This window comes from Tachyglossus aculeatus, chromosome 5 (genome assembly GCF_015852505.1).
Source record: "Tachyglossus aculeatus isolate mTacAcu1 chromosome 5, mTacAcu1.pri, whole genome shotgun sequence".
Lineage (NCBI taxonomy): Eukaryota > Metazoa > Chordata > Mammalia > Monotremata > Tachyglossidae > Tachyglossus > Tachyglossus aculeatus.
This window is the reverse complement of record NC_052070.1, coordinates 62,291,656-62,307,966: the sequence shown is the minus strand read 5'-3', so window position 1 is coordinate 62,307,966 and position 16,311 is coordinate 62,291,656. Positions and strand designations below refer to the sequence as shown.

Below are 16,311 nucleotides of genomic sequence, written 5' to 3'. Positions count from 1 at the left end.
AGCTCTTACTATGTACCAGGCACAGTACTAAGCACTGGAGTGGATACAAACAAATCTGACTGGACACAGTCCCTGACCCCTGTGGGGCTCAAAGTCTCAATCCCCATTTTATAGATGAAGTAACTGAGGCACAGAGAAGTGAATTGCCCAAGGTCACACAGCAGACAAGTGGCAGAGCTGGGATTAGAACCAATGACCTTCGGACTCCCAGGCCTGTGCTGTATCCACTGTACCATGCTACTTCTCACGTGCCATGCTGCTTTTCACACACCATGCTTAGAAGAGTGTTTGGCACAAAGTAAGCACTTAATAAATACCGTAATGAACACATATCATAATTAATTCATTTCCTTCTTCCTTCTATCTGCTATTCATTTCAACGTCTGTCTTCCTGCTAGATTGTAAGTGCCTTGAAATCAGCAATGGTGTCTATTAAATCTATTGTACTCTTCCAAGCATTTAGTACAATAAGCACTCAATAAATACGATTGATTGATTTTCCCTGGTGACCAGAGGGAGAAGGGGGTTGGGAGGAGGGGAAAGAAAGGAGTGTTAGTCAGGAATGAGCCAACAATGTAAACTTCATCAATGTCAACTCCAATAATGTAACTGCCCTGTGGTTCCTTTTCAGTTCTGGCCTCCAGCTTCCCTCACGGGGCTGGCAGTCCCTGGAGAGAAGGGATCAGGACTCAGGTTCTTTCTCCTGTTTATCCTCTGGCATCCAGGCTAGTCTCTGCCCCCAGGGACTGCTTGGTTATAGACCCCCAGCCGGTACAAAGTTTGGCTCCGGGATCTGAACCTTCAGGTTGACATGACCTGTCTGTCAGTGCTGGGAGGGAGGAAGTTGTTAGTCTCGCGAGTGTAAAGCAAAACTGTGCAAATGTGTCTGCAGGTTCGTATTCTTGTGGGGTGGGGGGGACTCATGCGGGTGCTTGTGTGTGTGTCTGTGGGTGTGTATGAGACTTTGTGTGGACATATGCATTTTTAATGGTATTTATTAAGCACTTACTATGTGCCAGGCACTCTAATTATTATTATTAATATGGTATTTGTTAAAGTGCTTACTATGTGCTAGGCGCTTTTCTAAGCACTGGGGTGGATACAAGTAAATCAGGTCAGACACAGTCCCTGTCCCACGTGAGGCTCCCAGTCTCAACCCCCTTTTTACAGATGAGATCACTGAGGCCCAGAGAAGTGAAGTGACTTGCCTAAGGTCATACAGCAGACAAGCGGCAGAGCTGGAATTAGTACCCATGACCTTCTGACTCCCAAGCCAGGGGTCTATCCACTACTTCATGCTGCTTCTCCTAAGCACTGGGGTATATACAGGATTATTAGGTTGGACATAGTCTCTGTCTCTTTTGGAGCCCACAGTCTTAATCCCCATTTTACAGATAAGGTAATTGAGGCATAAAGAAGCTAAGTACCTTGCCCAAGGTCACACAGCAGACAAGTGGCAGAGCTGAGATTAGAACCCAGGTCTGCATGTGCATGTGTTTGCAGGTGCATATTTCTATTGGGGTGGGGGGTGGGGTGGACTCATGTGCTTGCGTGCATGGGTGCCTATGTGTGCATGGGTGTCTGTGGGTGCATTCATTCATTCATTCAATCGCATTTATTGAGCGCTTATTGTGTGCAGAGCACTGTACTAAGCGCTTGGGAAGTACAAGTTGGCAACATATAGAGACGGTCCCTACCCAACAACGGGCTCACAGTCTAGAAGGGGGAGACAGACAGCAAAACAAAACATGTGGACATGTGCATATGCCTGTGCAGAAGGGATTCGTGTGTGTGTGTGTGTGTGTGTGTGTGTATAAATGCATGTGCATGTGTGTCTGTGGGTGCATATGCCTAGGGGCAGGTGGTACTCGTGTGGAAGTGGGCAAGGGTCTGCGTATGCATGCGTGTCTGTGAGTGTATATCCCTGTGTGCAGGGGAGACTGGTGTGGGTGCATGCGTGGGTAAATATAGCAGACAAGTGGCAGAACGGGGATTAGAACCCATGACCTTCTGACTCCCTGGTAGGTACTCTACCCACTATGTCATGCGCTGGGGTGTCTGTAGATGAATATGCCTATGTGCGAGTGGGACTCGTGTGGGTGTGTGCATTGGTGTCTGCGTGTGTATGGGTGTCTGTGAGTGTGAATGCCTTGTGCGCGTGTGCGATTTGTGTAGGCGTGTACGTGGGGGTCGCAGTAGCGGCCCGGGCTGAGCTGGGGCAGCCAATGGCTAGGTCCATGCGGGTGCAGGTTCCTGGGACAAAGGAGCTAGAGGAGCCGTGGCGAGACTGGAACAAACCGAAACATTTCGGAAACGTCAGATGAGAACAGTCCCAGATCTGTGCCTTTCCCCGCAGCCCCAGCCCGGCCCAGTCCAGCCCAACCCCAGCTGCCCGCCGTCCCCGACCCCTGGGCCCGGAGTAGCCCCAGCTCCATCCACGCCCCCACCCCCACCCTCCGGGAGGCCGCCGCCGCGTTGCTAGGCAGCTGTTGCTAGGCAACCGCCGTTGTCTCTGGAGAGGTGCGTAAACCTGAAGGCCGTGGAGCCGGGTTGGAGCCGGGGAGCCAGGGGGCCGGCCAGCGGGGTCGAGGTCAGGGGTCCAGCGGCCCGTCCCTCCTATTCCCCCTCCACGTGGGTCTGGGAGTGGCGGGGGCCGGGGGAACCTGTCCCGGTTTCCACATCCCTTTCCCTGGGGAAGAGTCACCAGAGGCCCCGGGGGGGTCGGGGGTATCAAGGGAAGGGGGCAGCGGTGGGGAGAGGCAGAGGGGAGTCGGTGGAGTAAACCCCCAACGTCTGAGGGCTCCCCGATCTTTCTGAGAGGGAGGAGAAGAGAAACTCCTTTAGGGACATGTTGGGGCGACAGAGGCTCCAGCGACTGAAGTCGTTTGAAGTGTCCTTCAAAGCCAGACCATTATATAATAGTAATGATGGCATTTATTGAGCGCTTACTACGTGCAAAGCATTATATGCGGGCCCGGTCCTCCCTACCCCACTACTCCTACCCCTCCTCACCCCATCTCTCTCCACCCCTTGTCCCTCTCCCCTCCCCATTCCCAATAGTCCTCCCCATACCTCATACTCTACCTTCCCTACCCCACTTATCACTGTCCCACTCATCCTACTCCTCATTTAGTGTAAGTGGTATTTAAGTCACGGGGAGGACAGGTAGGAAGGAAGATGGAGAATTTTCTTTAGGGCTTGTTAAGTTTTAGGTGTCAGTGAGACATCCAAGTAGAGATGTTTAGAAGGCAGGAGGATCATGGGTTCATATCGCATCTCTGCCAATTGTTAGCTGTGTGACTTTGGGCAAGTCACTTAACTTCTCCGTGCCTCAGTTCCCTCATCTGTTAAATTGGAATTAAGACTGTGAGCCCCCCGTGGGACAACCTGATCTCCTTGTAACCCCCCCCAGTGCTTAGAACAGTGCTTTGCACATAGTAAGCACTTAATAAATGCCATCATTAAAGAACTTCTCCGTGCCTCAGTTCCCTCATCTGTAAAATGGGGAATGAGACTGTGAGCCCCCCGTGGGACAACCTGATCTCCTTGTAACCTCCCCAGTACTTAGAACAGTGCTTTGCATATAGTAAGTGCTTAATAAATGCCATCATTAAGTAGGAGACTGCAAAGAAGGAGAAAGATCAGAATCAGAGATGTCATTTGGGGAATCATCTCTGTAGGGTAGTTAGTTGAAGCCATGAGAGCAAATGAATTCTCCAAGTGAGTGGGTGTAGTTAGAGAATAGAAGGGCCCCCAGAATTGAGCCTTGAGGGGTCCCCATAGTTAGAGGTGAAAGGCAGGGGAGGAGCCCATGAAAGAGATTGAGAATGAGTGGCTAGAGATTTAGGAGGAGAACCAGGAGAGGGCAATGTCACTTAACTTGTCTTGTCTGTAAAAAATGGGGATTAAGGGTATGAGCCCCATGTGGGACAGGGACTGTGTCCGACCTGATTACCTTGTATCTCCCTCAGCACTTAGAACAGTGCCTGGCACACAGTAAGCGCTTAACAAATACCATAAAAGAAGATACACCGGAGCGGCCAGAAAGACTAGAACCAGAGGAGGACATTGTCAGTGAAATCAAGGTTAGATAATGTTTCTGGAAAAAGGGGACGATCCGCGACATCACAGGCAGGAGAGAGGTTAAGGATTAAGATGGAGTAGAGTCTGTTGGATTTGTCAAGAAGAGATCATTGGTAACCTTAGAGAGGTTGGGTTCTGTGAGGTGAAGGAGGTGAAAATCAGATTTTGGGGGGTCAAGGAAAGAAGTGGAGAAGAAAAAATGGAGACAGCAGATGTAGACAACTTGCTTGAGGAGTTTGGAAAGGAAAGGTAGGATGATAACTGGAGGATGTGGTGGGTCAAGGGAGGGTGGTTTGTTTTTAGGATAGGGGATTCATGGGATTGTTTGAAAGCAGTGGGGAAGAAACCAAAGGCCAAGTTCTTATGGATTTTCATTTTCTGTGTTGCAGTGGCCGTGAGACCCAGACTGGGTCACCACAATCCTTGCCCGAAGACCACTCTGCCTCGAAGTGTGTGGGGGTCATAATGTGGCTACCTCCACGGAGCTCCCCACAAGACACTGTCAGCCTGGGCCAGGAGGGCCAAGGAAAGAGCCAGGTGAAGGGGGCTGGATCAGAGAGGATGGTGGATTCATCCCCAGCCAGTGGGGGAGGGTTGCCTTGCACAGAAGAGACTCCAGTCCCTGGGAATCTGGATGGAGCTTATGGACCGGCAAGAACTATCCCTGTGGCCCCAGGGTCCAGCCAAGATACCAACCCAGGGAGAACCTCCCAAGTGAGGCCCCGGGGTCATGGCAGAGCAGAACAAGCCAAGGTACTGAGCCCCCAAGCTCCTCGTTCTGAGGCGGTCTCGGGTAAAAGACCCAAGAGAGTCAGAGTTGCAGCATCAAGAAGAACTCAACAACTAGGGGCAGCCAAGGTCCCCACGAAGTTTCCAGGTGAGCGACTGCCCAAGGGATGGCCAGGATGGAGTGGAAGAGCAACGAAGTTTGCAGGGCTGGGGCTGCGGTTTAGAAGGGGCTGGGCTGGGTGTGTGAGGGCCAGCATTAGGGCTGGAAGGGGTCAGAGAAAGGGGGGCTGGAGTCCAACTAAGCTCCAGCTTCTTTCCCAGTCCAGTCCTGTCCCAGTCCCAACCTCAGGAGCAAGGACAGTTGCCCATCAGTGGGGCACTAAGTACAGTCAGGAGGGCTACCAGCTCTTGGGGCCCAGTCTGCAGGGATGAGGTGGGTTTTGGGAGCCAGAGGGGCCCAGCATCTCCAGTTCAGATTTGGGTTCAACCCAGAAACAGTGTGGGAAGGTGGATAGAACATGGGTCTGGGAGTCTGAAGGTCATGGGTTCCAATCCTGACTCCACCACTTGTCTGCTGTGTGACCTTGGGCAAGTTGTTTCACTTCTCTGTGCCTCAGTCACCTCATCTGTAAAAGGGTGATTGAGACTGTGAGCCTCATGTGGGATAGGGACTGCGTCCAACCCGATTTGCTTGTATCCAGCCCAGAGCTTAGTTCAGTGCATATAGTAAGTGCTTAACAAATACCACATTTACTATTATTATCTCTGGGGGGACAAATGGGGAGGGATGTTTCCAGGGTAGGATTAAGGTGCAGGAGGAAGAAAGTAGTGAGGATTCAGGGATTCAGGACACTGCCTTACTCAGTTGGAGTTGTTGGGGGTGGGCTAGAGGGGTAGGGCAGCTGAAGCCACTGACTCTATGTTTCCAGCCCCAGACAAGGCTCAAGCTCATTCTCTGACCATGGAGTCTGTGGATGGGGATGACGTCCCAGTGGATCCAGCGAATATTTCCATGCCCCCTGGGGGAGACCAGGCACTGCAGCCACTGAGGCCAGGCCAGAGGCAGGACCTATTCTTTTATGTGGGGGGCGCAAATGGTGCTAACCTGTAAGTAGACTCCCTCCTATTTCCAGAGGACCCTCTCGCAACATAGTCCTTACTTCCTGCTCCCCTGTGTCCAGCCTCACCCTCAGTCCACTATCCCCAACACTGTCACCTGCTCCACTGTCCCGAGTCCCAACTCCAGCCTTCCCATATCTCATAGAGGGCAACCCTGGTCCCACACTCCTCCACCACAACAGCCTCCAGGCTCACAGGGTGGTCCCTCAGAATGGCCCCCCTGCCCCCAGCCCCTCACCCATAGGGAGGCAGTCCAAGGGCCGAGCCCCGTGTCCAAAACCTGCCCACTTAGCCTGCCCCCTTGCTCCCAGCCCAGCTCTTGTGCCCCCCAGTCCAGCCCCCATGCCCATAGGGAAGCAGCCCCAGGGGCATCCTCCCTCACTCTTCCTCCCAGGGTGAGTGCCTACTGCCTGAGTCAGGGCTGGCAGCGCCTCCAGGACCCCCACAGGCAGGACTATCAGCTGAAATGGTGCGAGGCCAAGAGCCGCCAGGCCTATTCCAGCTTCAGGGAAGGTGCGCCACGATGGGTCTTGTTGGACCTGTGTCCCATCACCTGCAGGGGCACAGGGTCCCAGTCCCGGGCCTAGGTTTGGGAGAAATGGGGTGGGTGAATGGGCAGGTGGGCCAACCTTCCAGTTTGGGGCAGAGCCAGGGCCCAGCCCATTGTCTGAGTTTTGTTTTGCCACCCAGGCAAGCAGCTTCTGTACCAGATCCCCAACAACAAACACCTGACGACCAAGATTGGACTCCTGAACAGCCTGCGGGAGTATGGCCGGATCATGAGCAGAGTCAACAGGCTCTCCATTCGCCCCCGGTTAGCGCCTTCCCCCAGCCCACTGCACGGGCCCACTTTCTGGACTCAGCAATCCCCTCACCCGCACCACATCCACACCAAGTGCCTGTGTGTTCCCCTACTCTGGGGGACAAGGGTCCCATCCCCTCCTGGGGTCATGTCCTGTCCTCTCTGGGAGCCTGATGATTCAGCCCCTGGGAACAGGCCAGATGGAAAGCAATAGTGACATGGATTGGGAATGCAGCATGGCCTAGTGGAAAGAGCATGGGGATGGGAGTCAGAGGTCCTGGGTTCTAATACCAGCTCTACCAACTAGAACAGGTATTTAATCCCCATTCTCCCACCCAATTAGATTGTGAACTCCTTGCAGGATAGGACTCTGTCCGACCTAATTAACTTGTAATTTATAAATAATAAGAAGAGAATGGACAGGTGAATGTGTGGATGAGAGAGTCTGTAAATAGCAGGGAATGTAACTCACGTCATACTCACAATGAGAGATTTGAGTGTATGATAGCAGAGGAGATGGCAGTGCTAGAGAAGCAGCGTGGTCTAGTGGATAGAGCACTGGTCTGGGAGTCAGAAGGTCCTGGGTTCTAATCCTGGCTCTGCCAATTGTCTGCCATTGTGATCTTGGGCAAATCACTTAATTTCTCTGTGCCTCAGTTACTTCAACTATAAAATTGAGATTAAGATTATGAGCCCCATATCGGGCAGGAACTCTGTCCAACCTGATTAGCTTGTATCTACCCCAGTGCTTAGTATAGTGCGTGGCACATAGTAAATGCTTAACAAATACCACAAAAACAAAACCAAAAAGAAAGAAAAACCATGGATAATTCCCTGAACTTGCCTAGCACCCTGGTTTTGTTTTTGTGGTATTTGTTAAGCATTTACAAAACCAAAAAGAAAGAAAAACCATGGATAATTCCCTGAACTTGCCTAGCACCCCTCTCCAGTAGTGTCCTGTGAGCCTGGGAGAAGAAAAGATTATTAACCCTAAGTTACAGAGCAGGAAACTGAGGCCCAGAGGGGTCAAGTAGTGATGCGTTCTAGGTCAACAAGCAGGCCAGTGTTACTCCCAGGACTGGAACCAGGTCTCCTGATTCCCAGCCCAGCATTCTTTCTAGTAGGCCATGCCACTTAATAACAAGAATAATAATTATGGCATTTATTAAGCGCTTACTATGTGCAAAGCACTTCTAAGCACTGGGGAGGTTACAAGGTGATCAGGTTGTCCCATGGGGGGGCTCACAGTCTTAAAATGGGGACATTTTACAGATGAGGTAACTGAGGCACAGAGAAGTTAAGTGACTTACCCAAAGTCACACAGCTGACTGTTGGTGGAGCCCGGATTTGAACCCTACCAGCTCGTGATTTACATTTGCCACTCCCTCTCCACTTTTCCTCTCCTACCTGTCCCCTGCAAACCTGTAGCAGGATCCTGAAAATGGAGGACTTTTTCCCAGAGACCTTCCGGCTGGACGTGAAGGAGGAGCGAGAGGCCTTCTTTACATCGTTTGATGGTGAGAGACTAACCAGGGCCGGTAGGGGGTCAGGCTGACAGAGATAGTGGCGTGGCTTGTTGGGGAAAAAGTTCCCCACACCACTTGCCCCCCCGGGTCTCCCACTCACTCCCCAAGAACAATGGAGGGTAGGCCCAGTAAGTATGTGCTGGATATTTGATGGTGATCCCACGTGGGTGGACTCAAAAGCCAAACTGGTGTCGACAGGGTGATTTGGCTGAGAGATTTTGTTTCCTTGAGGCCTCCTGATTGGCTGAGATTCACCCAACTGACAGCTGCTACCCACGGGTAGTGGTGGTTCTGTTCTGCTCCTTCATCCTACCTAAATGCTAACACTGCCCTGAGCACCCCAGGGTGGCAGCCTGATGAGGGTACAGGGTTGGGTAGCTATGCCTGCCCTCTGCAGGAGCCATGCCCCCCCAACTCCTGGAACTGTATCCTGCTTTCTCCAGGACCCTGTATCCCCCTCCCCCTCAGGAAGAAGATCACATTATCTCTATGCCTCTGCCTACAGAACCCCAGATTTGGATCTGCAAGCCTACTGGTTCCAACCAGGGCAGAGGGATTTTCCTGCTCCAGCACCTAGAGGATGTGGCTTCTCTCCTTGTGGACATAAATGACCTTGAGGGAAAATCCAGCTACAGGAAGCTGTCATTCCGGGCCCCCCAGCCCCGCATCGTCCAGAGGTACCTAGACCTGTGGGACTTAGTTGTGGTATTTGTTAAGCGTCATTTTGTGCCAAGCACCGTACCAAGCCGGGGGTGGGGGGGGGTGGCTAGACAAGACAATCAAACCACAGGCCAACTCCCTGAGAGACTGGGAAGTGCTGGCTGCCCAATTTTTTGGCTGGGTCAGGTGGGTTGACCCCAATCTCGGCCATCATGGCTATTCTGGGAGATGGACAGCCCAGGACCAAAGTCCTAATTCAAATCCTGTAAGGTCAAGCAACATCCGGATACTGGGCCAACTGTTTCAACAGTCCAACGGCGGTAGACCATGTCTGCTGGCAGAACACCTGGTGCTAGAGTTGGAAAGGGCTGGGCTGGGTGGGTTGTGGGAATAGGGCTGGAATTGGGCCAGGGCTGGGGCTGGGCTGGGGCCAGGACTGGAGTTGGGGCCAGATGGGTTGGAGTCAGGATTTGGGAAGGAATTGAGTGAAGCTCAGATTGGGGTCAGGGTGGGGTCAAATCTTAGTATGTAAATAATTTGCCATTGACTGGCCCCATATGGTATGTCCAGTCAGGACTCTGTCTCCAACAGGGGCACCGGGATCCTTGTAAGGAGCAGGTGCTGGCCGTCTTCCTGGATGTCCATTCTCATAGTCAGGGATGTACCAACCAATATCCCTGACTGTCCCCTCTCCATCCCTGATTCTCCCTCCAGTGATCCATTATGGGACTTCCAACACCCCCAACTCTCTCCTCGCCATCCCCGACTCTCCTCCATGACCCAGTATGGACCATCCAACACCCCTGACTCTCCCCTTTCCAAACGTAATTCCACCAGTGGCCCAGCATGGTCAATCAAACTATCAATCAGTGATATTTATTGAGCACTTACTGTGCATAGAGCACTGTACTAAGCACTTGGGAGAGTACAATATAACAATATAATATACATTCCCTACCCACAATGAACTTACAGTCTAGAAGGGGAGACAGACATTAATATAAATAAATTATGGATATTTACATAAATACTGAGGGCCTGATGGGGTGAAAAAAGGGAGCAAATCAGGGTGAGACAGAAGGGAGTGGGAGAATAGGAAATGAGGGAAGGCCTTTTGGAAGAGATGTGTCTTCAATATGGCTTTGAAGGTGGGGAGAATAATCGCCTGTCGGATATGAAAAGGGAAGAGGAGCAGCATGGCTCAGTGATAAAAGCCTGGGCTTTGGAGTCAGAGGTCATGGGTTCAAATCCTAGCTCTGCTACTTGTCAGCTGTGTGACTTTGGGCAAGTCACTTCACTTCTCTGTGCCTCAGTTCCCTCATCTGTAAAATGGGGATTAAGATTGTGAGCCCCCTGTGGGACAACCTGATCACCTTGTAACCTCCCCAGCACTTAGAACAGTGCTTTGCGCATAGTGAGCGCTTAATAAATGCCATCAAAAAATAAAGAGGGCATTCTAGGCTAGAAGTAGGGTGTTGGCGAGAGGTTGGCAGTGAGATAGATGAGTCTGAGGTACAGTGAGTAGGTTGGCATTGGAGGAGCAAAATGTGTAGGCTGGATTGTAGTTAGGTGAGTAGCGAGGTGAGGTAAGAGGGGGCAAGGTGATTAAATGCTTTAAAGCCTATGTATGGGCAACTATGGGAGGTTCTTGAGTAGTGGGGAAACATGAACTGGGCATCTTGGTCGAAAAATGATCTGGGCAGCAAAGTGAAGTATGGACTAGGGTGGGAGAGACAGGAGGCAGGGAGGTCATCAAGGAGGCTGATACAGTAATCAAGGCAAGATAGGATAAATGCTTGGATTAATGGAGTAGTAATTTAGATGGAGAGGAAAGGGCAAATTTTAGTTCATTTTGGCCTACCCAACATCCCTGACTCTTCCTTCTCCATCCCTTTCTCTCCCTCCATTGATCCAGCACAGACTATCCAACACCCCTGACTCTCCCCTTTCCAAACCCGATTCCCCGAGTGACGCAGCACAGACCATCCAACACTCCTGAGTCCTCACTCTCCATTCCTGACTCTCCCCCAATGACCCCATTATGGATTGCTCACCCATGGGTTGATCCAAGTCCCTAGGGGTTTTCCACCCTCTCTGTTGGTAACTCACAGTTACCCACCACATATTCCCGCACACCCGAGGCCAGCTTGACCCTCTGAAAAACAGATGTTGGGGCACCTGTCCTGCCAGTGTCCTGGGTATTGATTCTTTTGGCAGCAAATGGAGGAGCAACGTTATCTACCGGATAGAGCATGAGCCTAGAAATCAGGACATGGGTTCTAATTCCTGCTCCACCACTTGTCAGCTGTGTGAACTTGGGAAAGTCACTTCATTTTGCTGTCCCTCAGTTACCTCATCTGTAAAATGGGGATTAATGCTGTGAGCCCCATGTGGGACATGGAATGTGTCCTAACCTGATTAGCTTGTATCTACCCCAGTGCTTAGAACAGTGCTTGATACATAGTAAGCTCTTAACAAATACCATCATCATCATCATCATCAGGAAGATTCCCAGCTCAAGATTGGACCAGAGAATAATAATAATAATGATGGCATTTATTAAGCGTTTACTATATGCAAAGCACTCTTCTAAGTGCTGGGAAGGTTACAAGGAGATCAGGTTGTCCCACAGGGGGCTCACAGTCTTAATCTTCATTTTACAGATGAGGGTACTGAGGCACAGAGAAGTTAAATGACTTGCCCAAAGTCACACAGCTGACAATTGGTGGAGCCGGAATTTGAACCCATTGACTCCAAATCCCATCTCTTTCCATTGAGCCATGCTGCTTCTCGATCTAATCCCTATTACTTTTTACAATTTAAACATGACTGGCTTTCTTGTTTTTACCAATAATTTCTATCCTAAAACTTAGGAATCCAGTCTTCAAGTCCTTTTCCCTTCTCAATTTTGTAATTATTATAGCCCTGTAGGTGGAATAAACTAGTCTTGAGCCTACTGATTGTGTCTGAAGCCCCTAAAGTCCAGGAGGCCTGCTCTTCCCCTCTCCCGGCCCCTATGAGAGAGTAGAAATTCACTCAGAAATGGCATTTCCATATGTCCTGTGCTTGGAGTTTCTTCCCTGGGGTGAGCATGGCTTTGGGGCCCATCTGCCCACCTCTGATATGGTGAGAGAATCTGCAGCCATGGGGCTGGCTCAGCTGGCACCAGGACCCCCCCCCCCCGTCTGCTGCCCGGGACGGCGTGGCTGAGGCTGCCACGAGTGACCCCTGACCCCCTGGCCCCGCAGGTACATCCAGAACCCACTGCTTGTGGACGGAAGAAAGTTTGACGTCCGCTCATACCTGCTCATTGCCTGCGCGGCGCCCTTCGTCGTCCTCTTCAGCCATGGCTACGTCCGCCTGACCCTCAGCCCCTATGACCCCCTCTCCAAGGACCTGACCAGCCACCTGACCAATCAGGTAAAGCCATGGGGGCACCACTGTCCAGCCTCCAGCTGCAGGAGGGGCAGGCACCCTAAGGCTCAGATAGGTTGGGTGGGAGATGGGGAGTGGGTGAGGCACTGCAGAGAGATGGAGAGATGAGCTGGGAAGCTATTCTCCTCAAGCCCCTTCCCAGCCAAAGCCTCCCCCTGAGGTGAGGGGGAGAAGAGGAAGGGGGAGAATCGCCCTGCTCCCATCTCCTCCCAACCCCTGGCCCAACCCAGCTGGGCCTGCCCAGTCCATGCAGAAGAAACACCCCCTGTACCAGCTGCGCAAAGAGGAGACAGTGTGGAGCATGGAACGCCTCAACAGCTACATCAATGACAATTTCTGCAAAGACAAGGAACTTTCCTGGGACTGGGTCCTCACTGCCTTTACGGTGAGCCCGGCCTGGCCACTGGCCCCTCCCTCCCCCTCCTCCTCCTCCCTGGCCTGGACAGAGCCACTAGGGAGGCCAGAGTGGGTCTCGTTGGTATGGTGTAGTGGATAGAGCACAGTCCTGGGAGTCAGAAGGTCATGGGTCTAATCCTGGCTCTGCCATTTAACTGCTGTGTGACCTTGGGCAAGTCACTTTACTTCTCTGTGCCTCAGTGACCTCATCTGTACAATGGGGATTGAGACTGTGAGCTCCACATGGGACAGGGACTGTGTCCAACCTGATTTGCTTGTATTCATTTATTCAATTGTATTTATTGAGCACTTACTTTGTGCAGAGCACTGTACTAAGCGCTTGGGAAGTACAAGTCAGTAACATATAGAGATGATCCCTACCCAACAACGGGCTCACAGTCTAGAAATCCACCCCAGCGCTTAGTACAGTGCCTGACACATTGTAAACTCTTAACGAATATCATAATTATTATTATTATGGGCCCCACGGTGGGGGCGAACTGGGGCTGGGTACATGGCTTGTGTTGGGCTCTGGTTGACTGATTGATTGATCGAGTTCTTACTGTGTGCTGAGCACTGTGCTAAGTGCCAGGGAAAATCCAAATCAAACCGTTCAGACAAAGCCCTCATCCTCCACCAGGTTCTCAGTTAGTAAGTGGGGGAGAAGACAATAAATCGGTAGTATTTGTTGAGAGCCTACTTTGCACTGAACACTACTGTTTGGGAGAGTACAATGGAGTTGGTAGACGTTACCTGCTCATAAGGACCTTATAATCTAGAGGAGGAGGCAGACACTAAAATAAATTGCAGGTGACAGGGAGTGCTAAAGCATTGACACTTGCTCCAGGGATAGACAGAGGGAGGAAAGTGTGGTTTGGGTGGGGTAATTGGAGGTGAGGAGGGGCGTCCGCTGGCCTGGAATACCTACCCCAAATGAAGTCAAATCGTCTTCCCCTACGGTTGTCTGGGAGGGACAGAGGCAGGGACGAAGGGACCCTCAGGGTCTCACCCACAGGGGCGCTGGCTCACTGCAGAGGCGAATGCAACAGATCATGACCCATTGTTTCCTGGCCACCAAATCCAAGCTGGACGGCAAGCTGGGCTATTTCGACCTCATCGGCTGCGACTTCCTGATTGACGAGGACTTCAAGGTGCGTCCCGGCGCCGGCCACTCGGAGTCCGAGTCTTGCCCTGGACTCCCTGGCCAGTACGGGGTGATGGAGGGAGAGGAGGGGAGGGGAGAGAGGAGAGGGGAGAGAGGGGAGGGGTGCAGAAGCACCGCTGGCCCCGCACTCAGGCTCTGCAGAAAGGGAGGGATTGTGGAGGGGAGGGCGCGGGACCCCCGGGCGGGGCCTGGACACGGCTCTCTCTGCAGCCTAATAGTAGTCCTGGGTTGGAGGGAGGGGTCCCGGACACCCCCGCAGTGAAGCCTTCCGAGGGTCTCTCCGACCTGGGGCAGAGCGGAGGAGGCTCTCGGACATTCATTCATACATTCAATCGTACTTATTGAGCGCTTACTGTGTGCAGAGCACTGTACTAAGCGCTTGGGAAGTACAAGTTGGCGACATATAGAGACGGTCCCTACCCAACAACGGGCTCACAGTCTAGAAGGGGGAGACAGACAACAAAACAAAACATGTGGACAGGTGTCAAGTCGTCAGAACAAATAGAATTAAAGCTAAATGCACAGCATTAACAAAATAAATAGAATAGTTAAATATGTACAAGTAAAATAAATAGAGTAATAGGTCTGTACAAACATATATACAGGTGCTGGGGGGAGGGGAAGGAGGTAGGGCGGGGGGATGGGGAGGAGGAGAGGAAAAATGGGGCTCAGTCTGGGAAGGCCTCTTGGAGGAGGTGAGCCCTCAGGACAGGTGTGACCCCCGCCCGGCCCGGCCCGGCAGGTGTGGCTCCTGGAGATGAACGCGAACCCCGCCCTGCATACCCACTGTCAGGTCCTGCGCGACCTCATCCCCAGCCTTGTCTACGAGACCCTGGGTGAGAGCTCGCCCCCCGCCCCGACCCCCCGGCTCCCCTTCCCCTGTGAGCCCCAACCGGTGGGGTAGGGCGGGAATCGTGTCAGGGCTTCGTTCGCAGAGCCTAATTTAGCCCTAGGGTTCCCGCCTTGCCCCTCTCCTTCCTCTTTTGTGTCCCCCCTCCCCGCCTCTCCTCTCTCCGCTCCCTCTCTTCTAGTCCTCTCCTATGCCCCCTCTGTCCTCTCTCCCCCCTCCCTCTCTTCTGATCCCCCTCCCTTTTTCCCGATCTCCTCCTGTCTCCCCCTCCCTCTGTCCTGGTCCTCTTCTCTCTCCTCTCTCTCTCTTCTGGTCCTCTCTTATGCCCTCTCTGTCCTCTCTCCCCCCTCCCTTTCTCCTAATCTTCTCCTCTCCCCCCCGCCCCGGTCCTCTTCTCTCTCCCCCTCTCTCTCTCCTGGTCCTCTCCTCTCTCCCCTCCCTCTCTCCTGGTCCTCTCCTCTCTCCCCTCCCTCTCTCCTGGTCCTCTCCATCTCCTGGTCCTCTTCTCTCTCTCTCTTCCCTCTCTCCTGGTCCTCCCCTCTCCCCCTTTCCCTCTCTCCTGGCCCCCTTCCCTCTCTCTCCCCTCCCTCTCTCCTGGTCCTCCCCCTCTCTCTTGTCTTCTCTCTTCCTTCCTCCCTCTCCCCCCTTCCTCTCTTTCTTTCCCCTTTCACTTTCCCCCATCTTTCTCTCTCCGCCTCTTCTTCCTCTCCCTTCTTCCCCCTCTACTTATCTCGTTCCCTTCCAACTCTCCCCCTTTCCCGTTCTCTTCCCTGCTCTCCCCTGCGCTGGCCCCTGCGCTGGCCCAGACCTGGCCCTGGAGACCTTCCACAAAAGCCTGCGGAGGCAGACGTTGTTGCCGCTGGAAAGGCAGCGCCGCTTCGTGCTGCTCTACCTGGGATCTTCGACCCCGGGACTGGGGCCCGGACCCCCGCTCGCGCCTTTGCGGAGCCGGCGTCGCCCCCCGCCCCCGGCCCCGACCTGCGGCTCCGATCCGGACGGAACCCGCCCCCCTGGAGGCTCCCCACCCGGGCCCCCAACCCCGGCGTCCGGCCTCCAGCGGTCCGACCCCTCCCCCATCTCCGGCCCGCCCCCGCAGGGGCCGGCGACCCCCCGGGACCCAGGAGTCCCGGAGTCCCCACCGACCAGGGGGGCCCGGGCCACCGCGAGGCCCTCAGCGGGTCCTGCCGCGGCCCGGGACGCCCCCTCCCCAGCCCGGGAGCCCTCGCCTCCTTCCAGGACCCTCGGGGAAAGCAGATGGCACCCCGCCTCCAAGGGTTTGTAGCCAGGAGGGGCTGCGTGTTTGGGGTGGGCGTGGGGGACAGTGGGGGCGGGTCCTTATGTGGATTAAAACGAATTTGCCAAAACCCGCTCCGGGACCGCCCTCGCGTTTTTCACAAGCCCCCCGGGGACCGTGTTTGCGGGATCTTTCGGGGGTGGGGGGTAGACTGAGGGAGTTTGGTTGGGGAGAGTGCTAGAATTGGGGTCCACCTGCCATCCTCCCTCGGTTCTAGTGGCCGGCTGGCCCTGGGACTCTGTTTGGGGCATT

General features: G+C 53.3%; 1 protein-coding gene across 12 annotated transcripts in view; it reads left to right on the top strand.

Annotated features, from left to right (window-relative positions):
- TTLL10 (tubulin tyrosine ligase like 10) overlaps positions 1 to 16,066 on the top strand; it is a 107,409-nt gene extending 91,343 nt beyond the window's left edge. For 4 of the 12 annotated variants that reach the window (XM_038747041.1, XM_038747037.1, XM_038747038.1 and 1 more), the window contains 11 exons: positions 4,473 to 4,960; positions 5,742 to 5,919; positions 6,326 to 6,444; positions 6,622 to 6,745; positions 8,162 to 8,250; positions 8,765 to 8,936; positions 12,168 to 12,339; positions 12,599 to 12,739; positions 13,728 to 13,901; positions 14,658 to 14,751; positions 15,572 to 16,066. In XM_038747041.1, coding sequence (XP_038602969.1) covers positions 4,549 to 4,960; positions 5,742 to 5,919; positions 6,326 to 6,444; positions 6,622 to 6,745; positions 8,162 to 8,250; positions 8,765 to 8,936; positions 12,168 to 12,339; positions 12,599 to 12,739; positions 13,728 to 13,901; positions 14,658 to 14,751; positions 15,572 to 16,047 — 2,151 coding nt within the window. In that variant the 5' untranslated portion in view covers positions 4,473 to 4,548 and the 3' untranslated portion in view covers positions 16,048 to 16,066. Of the gene's footprint in view, positions 1 to 2,555; positions 2,591 to 3,990; positions 4,086 to 4,472; positions 4,961 to 5,741; positions 5,920 to 6,325; positions 6,445 to 6,621; positions 6,746 to 8,161; positions 8,251 to 8,764; positions 8,937 to 12,167; positions 12,340 to 12,584; positions 12,740 to 13,727; positions 13,902 to 14,657; positions 14,752 to 15,571 lie in introns of those variants that run through there. The other 8 variants (XM_038747040.1, XM_038747039.1, XM_038747044.1 and 5 more) reach the window with 8 other exon arrangements.
- Positions 16,067 to 16,311: the final 245 nt, after the last annotated feature.